Raw genomic sequence first — 19430 nt, 5'->3', positions numbered from 1 at the left:
AGAGGTGTAGAGGTAGAGAGGTAGAGGTAGAGAGGTAGAGATTAGTAGAGAAGAAGTAGAGAGAGGTAGAGAGGCAGAGAGAAGAGAGTGAGTAATAGAGTAGAGAGTGAGTAGTAGAGAGTAGTAGAGAGCAGTAGAGAGAGTAGCAGAGAGTGAGTAGTAGAGAGTAGTAGAGTGAATAGTAGGGTGAAGTTGATGATTGCTGTACTAGCAGATTAGTAGCGTCTATTCTTTTTGTTGTATGACGTCATTTATCCATTACCTGTATGCTAATTATCTGTATACTTTTATGTGGCCCTCAATGAGAGCCAAAACATAATAAAATTTGACTTGACTTGACTTGAATAGTAGAGTGAGTAGTAGAGAGTAGTAGAGAGTGAGTAGTAGAGAGTGAGTAGTAGAGAGTAGTAGAGAGTAAGTAGTAGAGTGAGTAGTAGAGAGTGAGTAGTAGAGAGCAGTAAAGAGTGAGTAGTAGAGAGTAGTAGAGAGTGAGTAGCAGAGAGAGAGCATAGTAGAGAGTAGTAGAGAGTGAGTAGTAGAGTGAGTAGTAGAGAGTAGTAGAGATAGAGTAGTAGAGAGTGAGTAGTAGAGAGGGAGTAGTAGAGAGTGAGTAGTAGAGAGTAGTAGAGAGCGAGTAGTAGAGAGTCAGTAGTAGAGAGTAGTAGAGAGTGAGAAGTAGAGAGTGAGTAGTAGAAAGTAGTAGATAGTGAGTAGTAAAGAGTGAGTAGTAGAGAGAGAGTAGTAGAGAGTGAGTAGTAGAGAGTAGAGAGTGAGTAGTAGAGAGTAGTAGATAGTGAGTAGTAGGGAGTGAGTAGTAGAGAGAGAGTAGTAGAGAGTAGTAGAGAATGAGTAGTAGAGAGTGAGTATTAGAGAGTAGTGGAGTAGTAGAGAGTAAGTAGTAGAGAGTAGTGGATAATTTCCCAAAGTTTGGCACAGCACCACTTGCACAATAAGTCCAATCAAATCATATCACTTAGAGTCCTTATTGAAGCGCTGAATCTTGGTGTATATTCAAGTGCTTTTATTTTCCTTAAATTTATGTACGACAGCCAGCTGACGCGTTTCGTTCTGTACAACAGAACTTCTTCAGGGCGTTCTTATTTCCTTCAAGTTATGTTGGTATCCTGTTGTCATATAACTAGATATTTCTTCCAAATGTTAGACGAGACGTAAGTACATTCTTATTCAAAGTGACTAGGTATCAATTTTACCCACACAATTCGGGCAGACTTGAGTAATTTATAGCATCCTCAAAGTCAGTCTTTCAAAAATTCCAAAGTATAGGACATGATAATCCAAATCCAAATGTTTCTCAAGAAAAGTCATTTTCAATCGTTCGGAATTTCGGCGTTTGGGCAGATATGACCCAGGGACCCCCAGTATGCAAGGGGAATTAGTCTCCCCTCTGCAAACGCGCCAGTGGCCTGCGTTGCAGAGAGGTGTAAAAAGAGGCATAGCCTCATTACACCTCGGTGCAATGCAGCCTCCTGGCGCATACTGGAGGTTCCAGGTGGGCTAGTTGGCCCCCAGGGACCCCCAGTATGCAAGGGGAATTAGTTCCCCCTCTTCAAACATGCACGGGGGCTGCGTTGCAGAGAGGTGTAAAAAGGGTGTGGCCTCATTACACCTCTCTGCAATGCAGCCCCCTGGTGCATACTGGAGGCTCCTGGTGGGCTAGTTGGACCCCAGGGACCCCCAGTATGCAAGGGGAATTAGTTCCCCCTCTGCAAACGCGCCAGGGGGCTGCGTTCAGAGAGGTGTAACAAGGGGCATAGCCTCATTACACCTCTGCAATGCAGCCCCCTGGCGCATACTGGAGGTTCAAGGTGGGCTAGTTGGCCCCCAGGGGGCCCCAGTATGCAAGGGGAATTAGTTCCCCCTCTTCAAACATGCACGGGGGGCTACCTTGCAGAGAGGTGTAAAAAGGGGCGTGGCTTCATTACACCTCTCTGCAATGCAGTCCCCTGGCGCATACTGGAGATTCCTGGTGGGCTTTCAGGTCTTATATAGTTAGAAATTAGCATTAAAAAACCTTTGAAATTCACTGAAAAAAACATAGGTTTCAGGCCTTATATAGTTAGGAATTAGCATTTTAAAAACCTTGCAAATTCACTGAAAAAACCATAGGTTTCAGGCCTTATATAGTTAGGAATTAGCATTTAAAAAACCTTTAAAATTCACTCAAAAAACTATAAGTTTTAGGGGTGTTATAGTTAGCTGGACATTTCACTCATACAAAACCATTGAAATTGCTCCTATATAGTTAGTTGTACTAACTATATTTCGCGCACCCGCAATCCACTGCTGATGATGTCACATATTACATCATTCATGACATGGTCAGTGACATCACTGATGACATCTCAAATGACATCACTGGTGACATCATCCACGTGACAATCACATAACCTTTTCATACACTAGTAAAATCTTTCATCACTCTTTGTAAAATACGGAGTATCATATTTGAATCCATTGTTACAGCAATACAAGTATCTAAAAACCCACTCAGTGATTCATAGATGTATACACACATCTAATCACTTACCTGTAGATTCACTCATACATGCTGTCAATGAACAATAGAACACTATCAAAAATACTTATACACCTAAATCGACATTACACACCAGCACACATCCTATTTACATATGAAGTCATCCTACTCTCTTATGCAAAAAATGGATCATACTTACATATTTACTTAGCTACACACTTATACAAACACAACTTCATCTATTCATTTAGATAGTAAGTCATACTTAGTGAATTATAAAATCATTATTACAAGTATAAAGTTATCCATACAGTCACTCACACAATCATTGAGTCTTATGTATACTTATTAATATACAACAACTGACACATACACTGCCTTTTATTTTTCTAGTTTGTTGGACATGTACCATTGAGAAATATATTTGCTCATCACCACACCCATAAAGATCTTCACTCACCTAAACAACTGTTAGAACATGTAGATTTAACTTCATATATCTAGTGAATCAACTATTCACACATCTTTGGGCAGTCACCCCCCCCCCCACCGAACCACACACACATTCACTCTCCCATACAAATACTCAGTTAACTAATCAATAACTAATACAGACTTTCACATAGCTAATAACCAACTGGAGAACCAGTTTACACAACAACTGACAAAGTGATACAGATATTCAAACAGTTTAGTCACTATCCACTATATTTAGTGAGACACTATAAATTGGTCAAGTAAACAGTCAATTACACTGCTACTAAATCCTCCATCCAAATATTTATTTGTATATATCCACTCATTCTTCAATGCAAATTGCTATATATACAATGCATATTTAAATAACGAAGCAAACCACATTCACTGGATGATGTCATCAGTGATGGCATCAGTGATGTCATTTGAGATGTCATCAGTGATGTCACTGACTATGTCATGAATGATGTAATATGTGACATCATCAGCAGTGGATTGCGGGTGCGCGAAATATAGTTAGTACAACTAACTATATAGGAGCAATTTCAATGGTTTTGTATGAGTGAAATGTCCAGCTAACTATAACACCCCTAAAACTCATAGTTTTCTGAGTGAATTTTAAAGGTTTTTTAAATGCTAATTCCTAACTATATAAGGCCTGAAACCTATGGTTTTTTCAGTGAATATATATATAGATAGGAGAGAACTCTGGGTAGTTGTCAAGTTTAGGTGGAAAGCAGCTCCTGTTAGAGCACTCTTAACATCAGCAACACTCTAGGTCTGCTCACCTCAAATGTCTGTTTTTCTATCAAAGTCTTTAAGCATAGGATTAGCAAAGTGCCATCCACGCTGAGATATAAAAGGACAAAGTCTTTTAGCATTTCTACAGCAAAGTCTTTAAGCATAAGAGTAGCACAGTGCTGTCATTGCCGAACTGTAAAATGACAAAAGCCATTTATCACTCCAGGCATAGTATTACAGCTTTGTAATAGTAAAATACCAACTCAAGCCAACCTTGAATGAGTAAAAGCAACCCCCTGACACAGTGTTTCGCTCTAATTAGAGCTCTTCAGAGAGGCATAGCTTTGTCCAGACACAAGGGCCGATTTGGAGGTCTGCCAACTTGTGCAATAAGTGACATAGAGCACTCACTCCGCAGGACATTTGCTGGATCCCATCTTTTCCAACCTGGGTGGTGTAACTGTTTCACCCTCGATCCCTTTGGTCTGGACTGACCAATATCTCGTTCCCTTCTTACTTCAATTGCCTGGGAAAATTGGTGACCCACCGGTCAGCTTCGCTGATGAAGGTCCCTTGGCACAAATGAGACGTTAGTCAATTCTCTGACCTGTTGGTAAAATCTAAACCCTTGTTCCCCTCAAATATTGAGGCAGTGGACTCTCTCTTTCAGGACTGGCTGACGCAGGCCTTAGACATCTGTATACCGGAGAAATGTTGTTCAAGGAAAAAACTTGGACCTTCAAATCCCTGGTTTAACGAATCTCTGGTGGAAGCAAAAAAAGCTTGCAAGCAACTGGAATGATCATGGAGGCATAACTATGATACTGAAACTAAAATCACTTATCGGAAATCTATTAAAGCATATCATAGACTGATCTGGAAAGCCAGAGCGGCCCATATTGCTACTAAAATTTTGTAAAGTAATAACCCCCCTAAAAGGATCTTTTCCCTGCTTAAAAATATGCAACATGCCAACGAAATAATTGACTCCCCGATCACCTCTGACACTCAATGTGAGTCACTTGCAGATTTTTTTGTGAGTAAGGTAGAGACTATTTATGACAACCTGCCTACAGTTTGCCCCCCTGAAGCCTCCTCGAATATCTCTCAAATGTACTTGCCGGTTACTAGGCCTAATCCTGTTAAACCAACGCTGTGCTCTTTTCTGAGACTCGATCAGCTTCGGCAAGTTCTTAAGTCCATCTCCTCAGTAAGCAGGGATGTGCTGAATCTATCACTGTCTTCGGCGCTATTGCCGGCAACCTGGAAGCACGCAAAAGTTATACCACTTTTAAAAAAGCCTTCCTTGGAGCCATCGGACCCGAGTAATTTCCGTCCAATTTCCCAGCTTCCTTTTCTAGGTAAGGTTACTGAGGCATATGTGAACTCGGTCCTGGCAGAATTTGTAGAGCACACCAAAACTCTTGACATTCGGTGCAGCCTAGATGTTGGGAACTCTTCGGCCTTAATTCTTTTGGATGTAAGTGCTGCGTTCGATAGTGTTTTCCATGAGATCCTTCTAGGCAGATTACATGATATGGGGGTGCGGGAGCTGGCCTGGGCCTGGTTTAAATCGTTCCTAGAAGACAGAACCTTTCAAGTGGTGGTGCCACTGTATCATTATCAAACACATGCTATTAAACATGGGGTCCCCCAGGGCTCTATATTGAGCCCTGCACTTTGTAACATCTATGTACAGCCCCTAGCCCTGCTGGCAAAAAGCAGAGGGTTGTCGCCGATGACACCCAGCTAGTCATCGCCTTTTCGAGGATCTGCCAAGATAATCTCTTCAAATTGAAAGAGGACTTATTAGCTATCTCTGACTGGATGGTAGCAAATTGTTTACGGCTGAATGCTGCCAAGTCAGAAATCCTAGTGCTAGGGAGAGATAGCTCCCTCTGGTCAGAACAGTGGTGGCCTGACAAACTTAAACCCGCACCCCAGCCAAAGAAGGCAGTAAAAAATTTGGGCCTTTGGATTGACAGCGAACTCTCATATGATGTGCAATCCAAGAACCTTGCGGGATCTTGCTTTGGTCTCCTAAGAGGGTTAAGGCCCCTACTTGGATATTTTGCACCAAAAGTCCGCCAAACCGCTCTTCAGGCTACAATTTTGTCAAGGCTGGACTATGGAAATTCCTTATTTTTAGGAGCTAACAAGTCCTTTATTGTCCGGCTGCAGAGAATCCAGAACGCAGCAGCTCGAGCCCTGCTAGCGCTGCCTAAATCATGCTCGGTCTCGCACCTTCTGCCTAAGTTGCACTGGCTACCGATAGCGAAAATAATTCAGTTTAAGTCTTTGTGTGTGGCCCATAAAATATTGACCTGCCAGGGACCGCAGATTTTGGCGGATCTGCTGGCTCAATATGTACCGAACCGCCCTTTGCGATCGGCTAATGCGGGCTTGGTTTGTACTCCCCGTTTTCTCAGAGCCAGAGCGGGCAGTCGATCCTTTAAAGTTCAGGCGGCGCGCCTTTGGAACTCTCTTCCAACCCCCATTAGAGGACTCCAGAACCATCTAGCTTTTCGTAAGGCTTTAAAAACTTGGCTCTTTCCAGCTTAGGCTCTCTTTTTCTCTTGGAAGTGTTTTCAGCTTGTGCTTAGTTAGTGGGACGCCCCGTCACAGGGGCAGCTATGCGCTTTATAAAACTTTAAATAAATAAATTATATATATTATATATATATATATATATATATATATATATGTCGAAAGGGACGCCATCCAACAAAATCCCATGTAACAATGGAAAAATAACGCCAGAGCGAAACCACAGCTAAGTGCTTGTTTTCTTTAGTGCTTTATTTCGTGCTAAATATTCGCCAGCAATCTGTCATAAATCATGTCAAAATATATATATATATATATTGCGCTCCAATTCTTAACAATTTTCAGAAGAATTACCCACACTCACGGGGTTGCCGTTTTAAAAAGGTTGCTTTATTCACAGACAGACAGACGCCCTCGCGTTTCGGCACTCAGCCTTTCTCGATGTCGGTGGCCACCAAACACCGTCATGATTTTAAAACAAAATTCACCGCAATCAAGGAAGGACTACACGCTAGTCAGCTTTTACATAGCGTCATATTGGAGTGGTGTATTATTTACAAAGAGAGATCTCATTCAATACACATCGAGATTATATACGTATGTAACTCACTCCTGGTACAAGTAATCGCGAATCATGAAATGTGCATATATTATATACAGTTCAACATACATATATTGTATTTACACGAATTACCCTACAACCAAACAACAATTCAGCCGTGAATCGGCTATTGTCCTCCCTTAAATCTTAATCAGGTCTGTTATTGTACAAATGGAATCAACCATATTTTTAAACTCCAACAATTCCTTATTTTCCAGTTAGATATATGTCATATATCATGATGCAACATGTAAATCCATATTTATATTCATTTCAGCGGGCTGACCAAATCATTTCTTCAAAATTATGATTAGATTTCACAATTATAACTAGTATTTCCCAAAATCCAATTATCACTAAGATCAAGAACTTTATGAATAAGATCAAATTAAATCAAATCAAAGTATTCTATCACTTCAACAATCCTACGTCACATATATATATATACATGTATACACACATTTACAAATGTACATACTAATATATGCAAAAATATGTACAAGCTGTCTCATCAAGATTAGAGATGTAGTCACATAATTATTACAATTCATCTATCTAATACCTCATGTGCCAGTGTGCACTTAAATATATATATATACACATGTGCAGTTTCACCAATCAATTAGAAATTTCATCTCTGCAGTTCATCTAGAAATTACTTCATGTACCAATGTGAACCATCAATTCTTCACCATAATTCAAACCCCATGGTGTCTTTGTATGTAGGTCGATAATGTATCTTGATTCGAGCCTACTGAGTTTTTTCAATCTGTCCCCACCTCTGACACTTTCAGGAACTGAATCTAGTCCATAGCATAAAAGCCTATTACGGTCGCTTTGATGTTTTTCCGCAAAATGTCTTGCGACTGGATAAGCTTGGTCTACTTTGTCTATCGCCCTCATGTGTTCTAAAATTCTGATTTTTAAAGGATGTACCGTGCTGCCTATATATTGCAGCCCACAGGGGCAGACAAGACAGTACACCACATACGGTGTACTGCAGGTGATAAACTTGTTGATTTTTTTGACCATGCCAGTGTCGCGAATGGTGTATGTAAGCGCTCTTTTGCTGTTACAGCATGCTTTACATTTATGACAGGGGAAGAAGCCTTTCATGCTTCTCAAGGTGTTAGACTTTGGAGGTATTTTCTCCAAGTGGCTCCGTACCAATTGGTCACGAATAGATCTGGCCTTTTTAAATGTGACCAATGGATGAATGGGAATGTCCTCACCTATAACATTGTCTGCTCTTAAAATATCCCAGTTTTTCTTCAGCATTAGTTTCAGGTGGTTAGCTTCAGATGAATACGGGGTTATTAATCGAAATTTGCCTCCCTTATTTCTTTTACCCCTGCTATCATCCAACAGACTTTCCCTGGTCAAGGCTTTTACTTTGCAAAGTGTTCTATTGAGGGTGATCGGATTGTAGCCTTTTACAGCAAATCTGGCTAAACTCTCAGTGGCAGCTGTGTCAAAGTCACACTCGCGTGTGCAGTTCCTCCTGAGCCTTAACAGTTCCCCGTAAGGGATGCTCTGCACTAGTTTGGGGGGGGTGACTGCTTGTTGCATACAGTATAGAATTGCCTGCAGTTGGTTTTCGATATAACGAAGTTTCAATCTTACCCCCAACAATCTGCACTCTTAGGTCCAAGTAATCCACCGTAGTAGGACTAATTGTTCCGGCAAAATGCAGATTGTGATCATTATCGTTCAGGTATGCGATGTAGTGACGTGCAGTTTCTTCTGTGCCCTGCCAGATGATAAATAAATCATCGATATATCGATGCCATTTTATCACAGTACCACTGGATTTGTTGTCCCTATAGGTTCTGGACACCTGCTCCTCCCACCAGCCTACGAATAAATTCGCATAGCTGGGAGCGAAGCAGGTGCCCATTGCCGTGCCAGACACCTGTTGATAGTAATCCTCTTCAAAAAGGAAAATGTTATTATACAAGCAGAATTGCAGAAACTCAATAAGCATACAGTTATGTTGCGCATATCTCAATTGCCTTTTTTTCAAATATGCCGTTACTGCTTCTATACCTTTAGAGTGTTCGATACAAGTGTATAAGCTTGTTATATCAAGGACAACTAACAGATAGTCAGATTGCCATGGTACATTTTGGATTTTGGTTAAAAAATCTTTGGTGTCCTTTACATGAGAAGATAGCTTCGTTACCAAGCTTGCCAAAAAGAAATCAAGGAACTTGGAAACATGTTCCGTCAATCCTTGAACCGAAGAGACTATAGGTCTTTCAGGGGGTTGCAGATTGTCTTTGTGCAGTTTTGGAATGTGGTAGAATGATGGGCATATGGGGCTAGAGCTCCGCAGATAGTGGTATTCCTCACTTCCAAGCATCTTCCTGTTATACCACTTGTTAATGAGATCATCATATACCTGTATGCTCTGTTGATATAATTTCAAAGTGGTTTTTTGATAACATCCCACATCCAATAATTGCCTCATAGCCTCACAGTGATATTGTTCCCTTGATTGCACTACCACATTGCCCCCCTTATCCGAAGGTTTAATGATGATGGTATTGTCATTAGCCAAGTCATTCAGTGCTTGCTTTTCCTCCTGCGATAGATTAAATCCGCTGTTGTTTGTTTTTTGCTTTTTCCGGAATTGTAAGAGATCTTTAATCATTGCTTCCGAAAAGGTATCCAAGGCATCAAACGGCATCTGCGGGTTAAAAGTTGAACATGGTTTGTATGGACTTTCCTCCCTGTCCTGCTCAATTCCCACATTGATTGCACGTTGCACTATGTCTTGGCTTGCTATGTCCTCCAGCATCACTTCATTTCTTAAATCTTCGAATACTTCGATTGCCGAGAGATCATTGACCGCAAGACTATCCGTTGCTGTTAGTCTTGCTGTTGGCTGCTTGCTTGTCTTTAGATGAGTCCTAGTTTTGAAATATTTATGTAGTTTCAACTTTCTGACGAAACTAAAGTTATCAATTCTAGTTTGTGTATACTCAAGATGTGAGTCAGGGCAGAAAGTTAAACCCAGGCTTAACACTTTACGTTCAGAGTCACTGAGTGGTCTAGTTGTCAAATTGACCACTGTTAAATTTGATGACCCTACCATCTCCTGTTGTTGCGTCTGCGGTTGGTCCAAGTTGTTTTTTTTGGTTTTCCCCCCGCCGCCTGATCTTCTTGTCCTCCTACGTTTACATTTACGTTCGTTTCTGGTGGCTCGTTCTTTCCACCCCGTAGCCAGCAGTGTTTGATGACTTGAAACTCTGTTTGAAAAGGGGTTTGCTTGTCCGAACCCTTTGAGGTTTGTGGTGCCTGGTCATCACTCGATTCATTGCCTGTTAAATCAGACTCTGAAGTATCCACTGCCTGTGCTGGTACTGCTGTTTTAGAGCTTAACTCCTTGCGTGAAACGTCGAACTTTTTTGCGTAGGTTAATACTCTGCCCTGCTGATAGTCACGTTCGTCGTGTTGAAACTTTTCTTGCTTGCGCATTTTTATTTTTTGTTTATATCTCAACAGTCTAGGTTTCATTAAATCCATTGCATCAGATACTTTTTTGCTATCTTCTTCTTTACGTAAATCCTCTTCCAGCTGTTTAATTTCTGCTAGCGTTTTTTCGCGATCACTCCATGCGTACTTGACTAGCAGCCCCAGTGTACATATATAAATATACACACACACACAAAGGGGGTAGCTGTTCGTATACAGAAGACATCTGGTTAGAGTTTATACCTACATACATTCATACAATATACAATATATATATATATATATACATACATAAACGTACATACACACACCTATAAAATCCACACTCAAGTTTGTCCCCTCTGAAGCCCTGGACCCATAGAAAGGTATACTAAATCTTCCAAGGAGTGAATTCAGGTTGAGTGAATAGATAGGCACTCACTCCATGTTGTGTCTCTATGTCTATTCCAGTATAGGTAGTAACTCCCCTTGATAATATAAGCCTACCTGGCTGCCGGTTCTACTTCTGTCCCGGTGCAGTTCCGTTTGGGTTTAGAACTCTCAGTTTGTTGTTCGTCTGTAAATAATATCACCTAATTATAGCTTTCATTTATTATGTCATTTAAGTTAAAATCACCTCACATTGTGTTCATGAATCAATTATTACCAGTCTTGATCGTTTTATCTAAATTTGTGTAACTGTCCATTTTTTGTCTTCTCCTTAATGTGCTTCCATATCAGGCAATGTACATATATAAAGTGAAAGTAACAGGGAAAATTCCGCCGTTAATTTCTGGGTTTACTATATTGCCTTGCTATCTCTATTGTTGGTGCTTATTAGTTTTAATTTCTTACCTGCAGGTGAGTACGCGTGCAAAGTTCCGATTGTCGTCCTATATTCTTAAACATGGAAGTGCACCTTTGACTTCCCTTTCCAATTACCGGCACACTCAGGATGAGTGTAAGGAGAAGGCAAACAGTGGACAGTTACGCACATTTAGATGAAGCGATCAAGCCGGGTAAGAATTGATTCATGAATACCTTGTCTATCAATCAATCAATGAGGGGATTGTAAAGGGCGCTACTCACCCATGAGGGTCTAAAGGCACTGGGGGGAGGGAGGTGAGGCGCCCCATTCAGTGGAAGAGCCAGGACTTGATTGTCTTCTTGAAGATGATCAGAGAGGAGCGTCTGATGTCGATCGGGAGCTCATTCCAGGTCTTGGCCGCAATGTAGGAGAAGGCTCTTCCACTTGCTTTGGCTCTGCAGATGCGTGGGGTGTTGGCGAGGGTGAGGTCGGCGAATCAGAGGTTTCTCTTGGGTACATGGAAAGAGATTCTCTCATTGAGGTATTGGGGTCCGGTGTTCTGGAGGCATTTGTGGGCGTGGGTGAGTATCTTAAAAGTTATTCTCTTCTCAATGGGGAGCCAGAGGAGGTTCTGAAGGTGTTGGGTGATGTGTTCGTGTTGAGGGATGTCGAGGATGAGACTGGCTGTGGTGTTCTGTATTGACTGGAGTTTGCGGAGCAGAGACTTGTTGATCCCGGCGTAGAGGGCATTGCCGTAGTCCAGTTTGCTGGTTATGAGTGCATGGGTGACAGTCTTTCTCGATTCGGGGTGCATCCATTTACAGATCTTTTGGAGGATGCGAATGGTGTTAAAGCAGCTGGAGGTGACAATGTTGACCGGTCAACATAGAGAGGGAGGTGTTGAGTACAATGCTGAGGTTGCGGGCATATTCCCTGGGGGTGGGAGGGTTGCGGGTGGTGGGTCACCAGGTGTTGTCCCATGCTGAGGGGAAGGGTCCGAGGACGAGGACCTTTGTCTTGTCTAAGTTGAGCTTCAGGCAGCTGCTGCTCATACAGGATGTGACGTCCTTCCTTCCTGGAAGTTGGTGGTGATGGGATCCTTGGAGAGTGAGAGGATGAGCAGGGTGTCAACTGCATAGGATACTATGTTGAGTCTGTGCTGTCTGACAATGGCGGTGAGGGGGGCCATGTAGATGTTGAAGAGCGTGTGGCTGAGTGACGATCCTTGGGGTACTCCGCTGTTGATTTCCGTGGGTTCGGAGAGAAAGGGTTGTCTGATTCTTTGGGTTCTGCTGGTGAGGAAGGAGTGGACCCAGTCGAGGGCCGTTCCCGTATGTCGGAGTTGTGGAGTCTAGCGGTGAGTGTGCGGTGGGAGACTGTGTTGAATGCTGCAGAGAGGTCGAGTAGGATCATAGCCACAGTGTACCCTTGGCTGAGGAGGGTGCGGATGTCGTCTGTGGCAGCGAGTGGGACAGTCTTGGTGCTATGGTTGCTGTGGAATCCAGATTGGAAGGGGTCGAGAATGGCCTTTTCTTCGATTAATTTTGTTAGTTGGGCATTGATGGACTTTTACGTGACTTTGGCCATGAAGGGGAGGAGGGAGATGGGTCAGTAGTTCTTGAGGTCCGTGGCATCTGCTGAGGGTTTCTTGAGAAGGGGTATGACTTCTGCGTGTTTCCAGTCGTCGGGAAAGATGCCAGTCTTGAAGGTGGCATTGATGGTGTGTTGTAGTTCTGGGATGATGGCGGCTCTGTGGAAGATGTGCGGGGGACAGGGATCCGTGGGAGCTCCTACGTGGATGCCTTTCATGGTCGAGGTGGTGTCTTTGGTGGTGACTGGGGTCCAGGAGGAGTTGGTGGGCTGGATGGTGATGCTGGAGTGAGAGGTGGGTTCAGAGTCAGTTGTCTGTTGGTTGAAGTTGTCATTGTAGTGAAGACAGGGCTCTACTTGCACACATTGCTCTGTTAGCATAACCTTATTAGAAATGTAAATGCCATTTTGCCACTTTGCAGCTTTTGCACACAACACTAAATGTAAATGTTGTGCAGAAGACTTCAAGGTCATAATACAAATGTATGGCGTGATTCAGGTTGATCGGCCCACGCTTTAGACACACCACGCACACAGCTGAAACCAACTGAAATTCTAGTGCCTTTAATATTGCACTGCAGGCCTGATTTGAGCACTTGGAGAAAAAACCTTTCCAGAGACAGAGAGCTTTGCTGATCCTGAGATATGATTCACCTCTGCTAATCTTGGAGGTATGGGGTTCCCCATTCAAGCCTAAGAGACCGTCTATTATTATAAAACCTAGTTTCTAGCAGGGAAGGGTGGTTCACAAGATGCTATACGACGTGTTTCCACTATCATTGTTACATGATTTCTCCCTTTGTGTTTTATGGAATTGTAACAATACTGATTGTATTATTTCTAATCATATGCCTGCTTATGTTAGCTAAAATACTGCATATTAGAGCACGTAGTTAAAAATGAACATTTTAAACTTTGTGTGCTTAATTCCCACCATTTCTGAGAGTACCCTAAGTCGCTTGTTCTGGGTTGCCTAATCATTGGTAGCTTCGCTGTAGGACAGAGAGCTAATTAGACACTGATGCTAGTCAGATAGGGGTTCTGGGTGCTGAGGTGAGTTTTTTGGTACACCACAATTCGCTGAGGTTCTGGTTTCCTGTGCATAGTTCTGTGCATGAGCAGAATCCCCGCAACATCATAGAGGCCCTTGATTTTTAGATGGAAGTAGGAAATAAGTTTGCTGCAGAGAGCCTGGAATGGGGCGATGTCCATGGTTTCGCTGGGGAGCTTGGTGAATTCCTGGATCACGCTGAAAAGTTCCTTGGAGTTGGTGGAATTGGTGAGGATCTTGTTCTGGATGAAGGTCTTTTTGGTGAATCTGACGCATTGGCGGTATTCAGTAATGGTGTTCTTGCAGGTAGTGCGGTCTTCCAGCGTTTTGCTGTTTCTCCAGTTCTTCTCAAGACGTCTGCAGATGTGTCTGGATTCTTGTAGGTCGGTGGTGAACCAGTTGGCCTTCCTGAGGTGGTGTCTGTTGAGGTTACACAGGGGTGCGAGCTCATCTGCGCAGTTTGAGATCCATCTGTGGAGTTCTTTAGCTGCGAGGTTGGCATGAGTCAAGGTGGTGAGGACATCGCGGTTGAGGGTGGAGTTGAGCTGCTCTTCAGTGACTTTGCTCCAGTTTCTTTGTGGAGGGCGGGGGTAGGTTTGGGCAACGTGGGTCTGTTGATGAGGAAGTGTACGCAGTGGTGGTCTGTCCATGGGGATTGCATGGTGTGGCTGAAGTGGATGTTGTTTCCTCCTGCAAAGTTAGGGTGATGTAAATGTCAATGTGTTGGATTTGTAAAGCGCACGGCTGCCCGTAAGTGTACAGGCACTGGAGACCGCTGGGGAACCCGTCCTGGCTTTCCCTGTGAGATGGTCCCTTCTGGGTATCTCCAAGGTGAAACCAGGCATCCCCGGCGTCTGTGGGGGGCCGTTGTAGAGATGAGGCAAGCTTAATGCCCAGAGTTGCCGAGTGTGATCCCTGGTTAGAGTAGGCGCTGAGGCGAGAATTGTCGAGTCCGCTGACCCTGGTCCACGACCCTGCCGCGTCGGGAATTGAACCCTGGTCCCGGGCCGTTCTCTGCTTCCGGGTTTGCCGCCTCTTACCAGTGAGCCACACCACTCCACAAGAGTATGTCCTGCCTTATGGGTAGACGTGGTGATCAGCTGTTTCAGTCCAATGTTGGCGAGGTTGTCCAGGAGGGTGGAGGAGTTGGGGTCATTGGGGTTGTCGAGGTGGAAGTTCAGGTCTTCGATGAGTATGTAGTCATGGACCTGGCCTGGCAGTTTGGGCTGGACTGTATCCATTGGGCGCAGGGTCAAGACTGATTTACATATGACTGGATCCAAACTGGAATGGCACGGTGAGCAAAAAAACAATGGATTTAGGCCCAGATCTCTGTACTGGGTGAATGTATGACATTGTTCTGCATTCTGTCCATCAAATGTTGTTTTTGCATTTGTCACCCCGAGTGGGACGGTTATGCCCAGACATGGGTCCTGTGCGCTCCATGCCACTGGAGACAAGCTATCCTGGCTGATGAGGGCTGAAAGCCCAAAACCGGTCCTATGATGCTTGCTTCCAGTCCAGGAGGATGGCCTGGCAGTACGGGCTGGACTGTTCCCATTGTTTGCAGGGTCAAGACTAATTTGCATATGGCTGGGTCCTAACTGGAATGGCATGTTGAGCAAAAAAACGATGGATTTAGGCCCAGATCTCTGTACTGGGATGAATGTATGACATTGTTCTGCATTCTGTCCATCAACTATTATTTTTGCATTTGTCATCCCGAGTGGGACGGGTATGCCCAGACGTGGGTCCCGTGCTCTCCATGCCACTTAAATCAAGCTATCCTGGCTGAAGAGGGGTGAAACTCCGAAAACGGTCCTAGGATACTTGTTTCCAGTCCAGGAAGGGCCTGGTTTGGCAGTTTGGGCTGGGCTGTTCCCATGAGGCACAGGGTCATGACTGATTTGCATATGGCTGGGTTCAAACTGAAATGGCACTGTAGCAAAAAAATGATGGATTTAGGCCCAAATCTCTGTACTGGGGTGAATGTATGGAATTGTTCTGCATTCTGTCCATCAACTGTTGTTTTTGCAGCAGCCACATATCATGCCACTCCTTCATTGCTGACTCTCGAGAGCTATAACCACTCCCATTCTCTCAGCTGGAAATGGATGATTTATACCTGTTTCTCAAAGAACGCAGTTCTATGGTCCAAGACATGACCCATAATTGCCAACGTTCTGTGCCATGTAATGTTCCCATACCTTAGCTCTGCATTTATTTATTTACTAGCAGCCCGCCCCGGCGTTGCCCGAGGCAGAAGGGGGCTGGTGGCAGCATCGCAGCAGGAGTGGTGCAGCAGAGCAGCCGTTTTGTTGGTCCTGGCCGCTTCTGCCCACGCTTTGTTTTCCCCGCCGTCCCGACTTTGAAGAAAATGCTTTTTGAGCACTCAGTGTTTATGGCCCCCACCCGTCGTTGGTCCTGGCCGCTTCTGCCCACGCTTTGTTTCCCCCTACGTCCCGACTTTGAGGAAAATGCTTTTTGAGCACTCAGTGTTTATGGCTCCCGCCCGTCGTTGGTCCTGGCCGCTTCTGCCCACGCTTTGTTTCCCCCTACGTCCCGACTTTGAGGAAAAGGCTTTTTGAGCACTCAGTGTTCATGGCCCCCGCCCGTCCCTCGGTGCGCACCCGCGAATGCTTCTCTTACCTCATCCTCCACTCCTCCCCGCGCTGCTGATTTTACCGCTCCACTGCTCCTCCGCTTCTCGCCGCTCCGCAGCTCCTCCCCGCGCTCATGTCCACCGCTGTTCCTCGGGCTCCTGTATGCCGCTCCTCCCTTCGCTGCTGATGTCAACACGCACGTCGCGGCCGGCCGGCGCTACTTCTAAGGGACTACTTTTTTTTAATCGTAAATTTTTTAAATAAGGTATATGTATTTTTTTGATATAGCCTATGTCCTTCTGCTTGTCCTGACGTTTTCAAACATGTATTGGGTGTTTGGATTGGTGGTGTAGTTTTCGAGTTTACCTGGCTCAAAGGTCACAGTTCTCTCTTTATAATAGTAGTATAGATTCATTTATGTTTTCATATATCACCAACTGGAGCCAGTTGAGTATCACAGCACTTTACAATTGTTAAGAAAGTTGTGTGTTTAGGGAGAAAATTCAATATAGAAGAGTTGTTTGGAGAAAGAAGGAAACAGCTCTTTCACAGACTCTTCAGTGGTCTGATACAGTCATATAGGATGATCATAATTTAGGATGGAGTAACCGAACAGAGAGGAAGTGTTTGAGCTCTTTGTTGAATGAGGCATGAATGATTTGGTTCTTATGGCTGGTGGGGTGGAATCAGATCAGGGTCCTCAGAGAAAATGAGTTGGCACTGAAAGAAGGAGCAGCCATGGTGGCTCCTCTGAAGGCAGTGGAACCTTGCTGAGAAGACCCAATGTTGCATGAAGCTGACCAACAAACTTTGAAGTTATCAACGGCAAACTGCCAAAGCAGGGGTTTTTGTTTTTTTAAATAACATGTTGAAACAACAGAATTTTTCTCCCATGGAGTGGGAGGGGGGGTTCATTATTTATTTATTTTCATCTCAGTACCACCAGTCTTTCCCTGGCACTCCCAAGTAAAAAAAGGTACATATACTTTCCCTTATAAATAGTTTGGACAGACTGATGTACTTACACCAACAGCCCCAATTTTGTCAGGCCATTGGCGTAGTGTTTTAACTAGCAGACCTAGTGGGCCACTGCCATTTTAAACATGACAATACTCCTATTTTTAAATAAAGTGGATGCACAGCCAGTTGGCGCACAGTGTTAGTGGTGGAGTACCCTGTCTGACAATCTCTAAATCAAGCCCCAAGTCAGATAATATCTCAATGGATAAGTGATCTAGTCTCCCGTGATGGGCAGACCCCTCATGATTCTGACACTTGGAGGTTTCGGACATAAATAAAGATTAAAAAGTGAAGACATGTTGTATTGACCAAAGAGTGAACTCACCGGTGCTCTTGATTTGAATGAAGGCAGATGACGGTGAAGAGTTGAGTAATCTATTGGGAAAAATGACAGGACATGAGTGGTGATATAGGCTATCTATAAAACATACTGGTATGTGGGTGAAGGAATCTGGACCCAGGTGGCCTGACATGCACTCGTTGTTAGTTCTCCACATGAGTATACCCATCATAGGTTCCCTCAGTGATACTCATCAGATCTTATGCTCTTACATACTTCACCACGCCCACTAGCAGTCTGTCACAAGGATTGATTAACCCACTTGCAGCAACATATGCACCTAGGCGGCCTGGCATTCACTCCCTGTTAGCCCTCCACATAAGTATAACCATGATAGGTTCCCCCAGTGAAACTCATCAGATCCTACACTCTTTTATATTTCACCACGTCTAATGGCAGTCTGTCACAAATATTGAACCCACCTACACTAATGTGAACCCGTGTTCACTTCCCTGCCCACAGATCACCTTTACCAACATGTGTTCATTTATTATCATCCCTGAGAATGTGCACTCCCTTACTCTCACCCTTGCACAAACTTACTAGTAGGTGCACTGGAACATTATATAATCTTGCAATGATTGCCACCATTAACCAAAACGGACTTCAATTAACCCTGTTACTAAAGACAGGGGTCCCTAGAACATGAATATTGAGAACTTGAATCAACATACGCTAAATAGTCAGTATGTTCTTTGTCCAGCCGGACAGAATTTTATTTAAACAAATGTAAATGGTGACACAAAATTGGAAAATAATGTCAAGGGGGCACAGCCTGTGACCCAACATAAGACAAGACAAAACAGCAATTTCAGGCAAAACGGGCGGAGCGGTCTGTTTCCTAGTATTCAGTAGACAGACTTAATTCAAACAGGGTACCATTGTGCAATACATTCTGAATATTTAAGAGACATATGGTACATAGGTGTCGACGTTTCGATGCCTAGACTTAGATATGTGGCATCATCTTCATGACAGTTAGTTATAAAGCATGCCTGTCTTAAATTCATAAAGTTCCCAGTGGGCCGGATAATCGGTGCGAGTGTGCAACCCGATTAAAGAACAGACGAAATCCGTCGGTCCAAGGGGGTGTGAAATGAACCCAATGATATGGGTTTGCAATGTTCATGCAATTTGAAGAGAATGTCGTCGCGGATAGCGAAGTTCGGCAAGTTTGAGTGGATACTCGAGGTATTCGCCGTTCGGCGTAATCCTGCGGGGGCGAGCTTTCGCAACGCGAATGGGCAGTTTCTCAACGTGAGCGATTGTGAGCATACGTGACCCCTTGCAATGAGAAACCTGACCCCTCCGCATTGAAAAATCTCACCGGGAGGTTTATTTAACACGCTCACACTCGCCAACTTGATATTTGGCGTTGCGAACGAGGAAAAATCTCACAGGGAGGTGGATTTTTCACGCTCGCGCTCACCAACTTGATGTTGCTGAATGCTAGCGATGAAAAAAACTCTGCTCCGCTGCGTGAAGCAGAGTTTTTTGAAACTCCGCAAGCTCCTCGTGAGGCGGAATGCGGGAAACTCCACAAACTCCGCGAGTGGAGCGGAGTTCCCCACCCAGGGTTAACTTCAAGAACATGATGCAAAACCACAATAGTTGAACAGGCAATCTCTGGCTAAGTAACAGTACTACTTTCTACCGCGCTACTGCTAGTGTTGTGTGCCCTAGAATCTGAGTCCCACTG

The 19430-nt window shown here is 44.0% G+C and overlaps 1 protein-coding gene across 1 annotated transcript in view; it reads right to left on the bottom strand.

Moving 5' to 3' along the window:
- Positions 1–19430, bottom strand: part of LOC144833745 (uncharacterized) — a 423204-nt gene that overhangs the window by 104412 nt on the left and 299362 nt on the right. The window contains exon 7 of the mRNA XM_078689185.1: positions 17717–17766. Within this exon, the coding sequence (XP_078545311.1) occupies positions 17717–17766 (50 nt within the window). The remainder of the gene's footprint in view (positions 1–17716; positions 17767–19430) is intronic.

Source organism: Lissotriton helveticus, chromosome 1_1 (genome assembly GCF_964261635.1).
Source record: "Lissotriton helveticus chromosome 1_1, aLisHel1.1, whole genome shotgun sequence".
In the NCBI taxonomy this organism is placed as follows: Eukaryota; Metazoa; Chordata; class Amphibia; order Caudata; family Salamandridae; genus Lissotriton; species Lissotriton helveticus.
The sequence above is the reverse complement of the archived record's forward strand: the minus strand, read 5'-3'. Positions and strand labels throughout refer to the sequence as shown.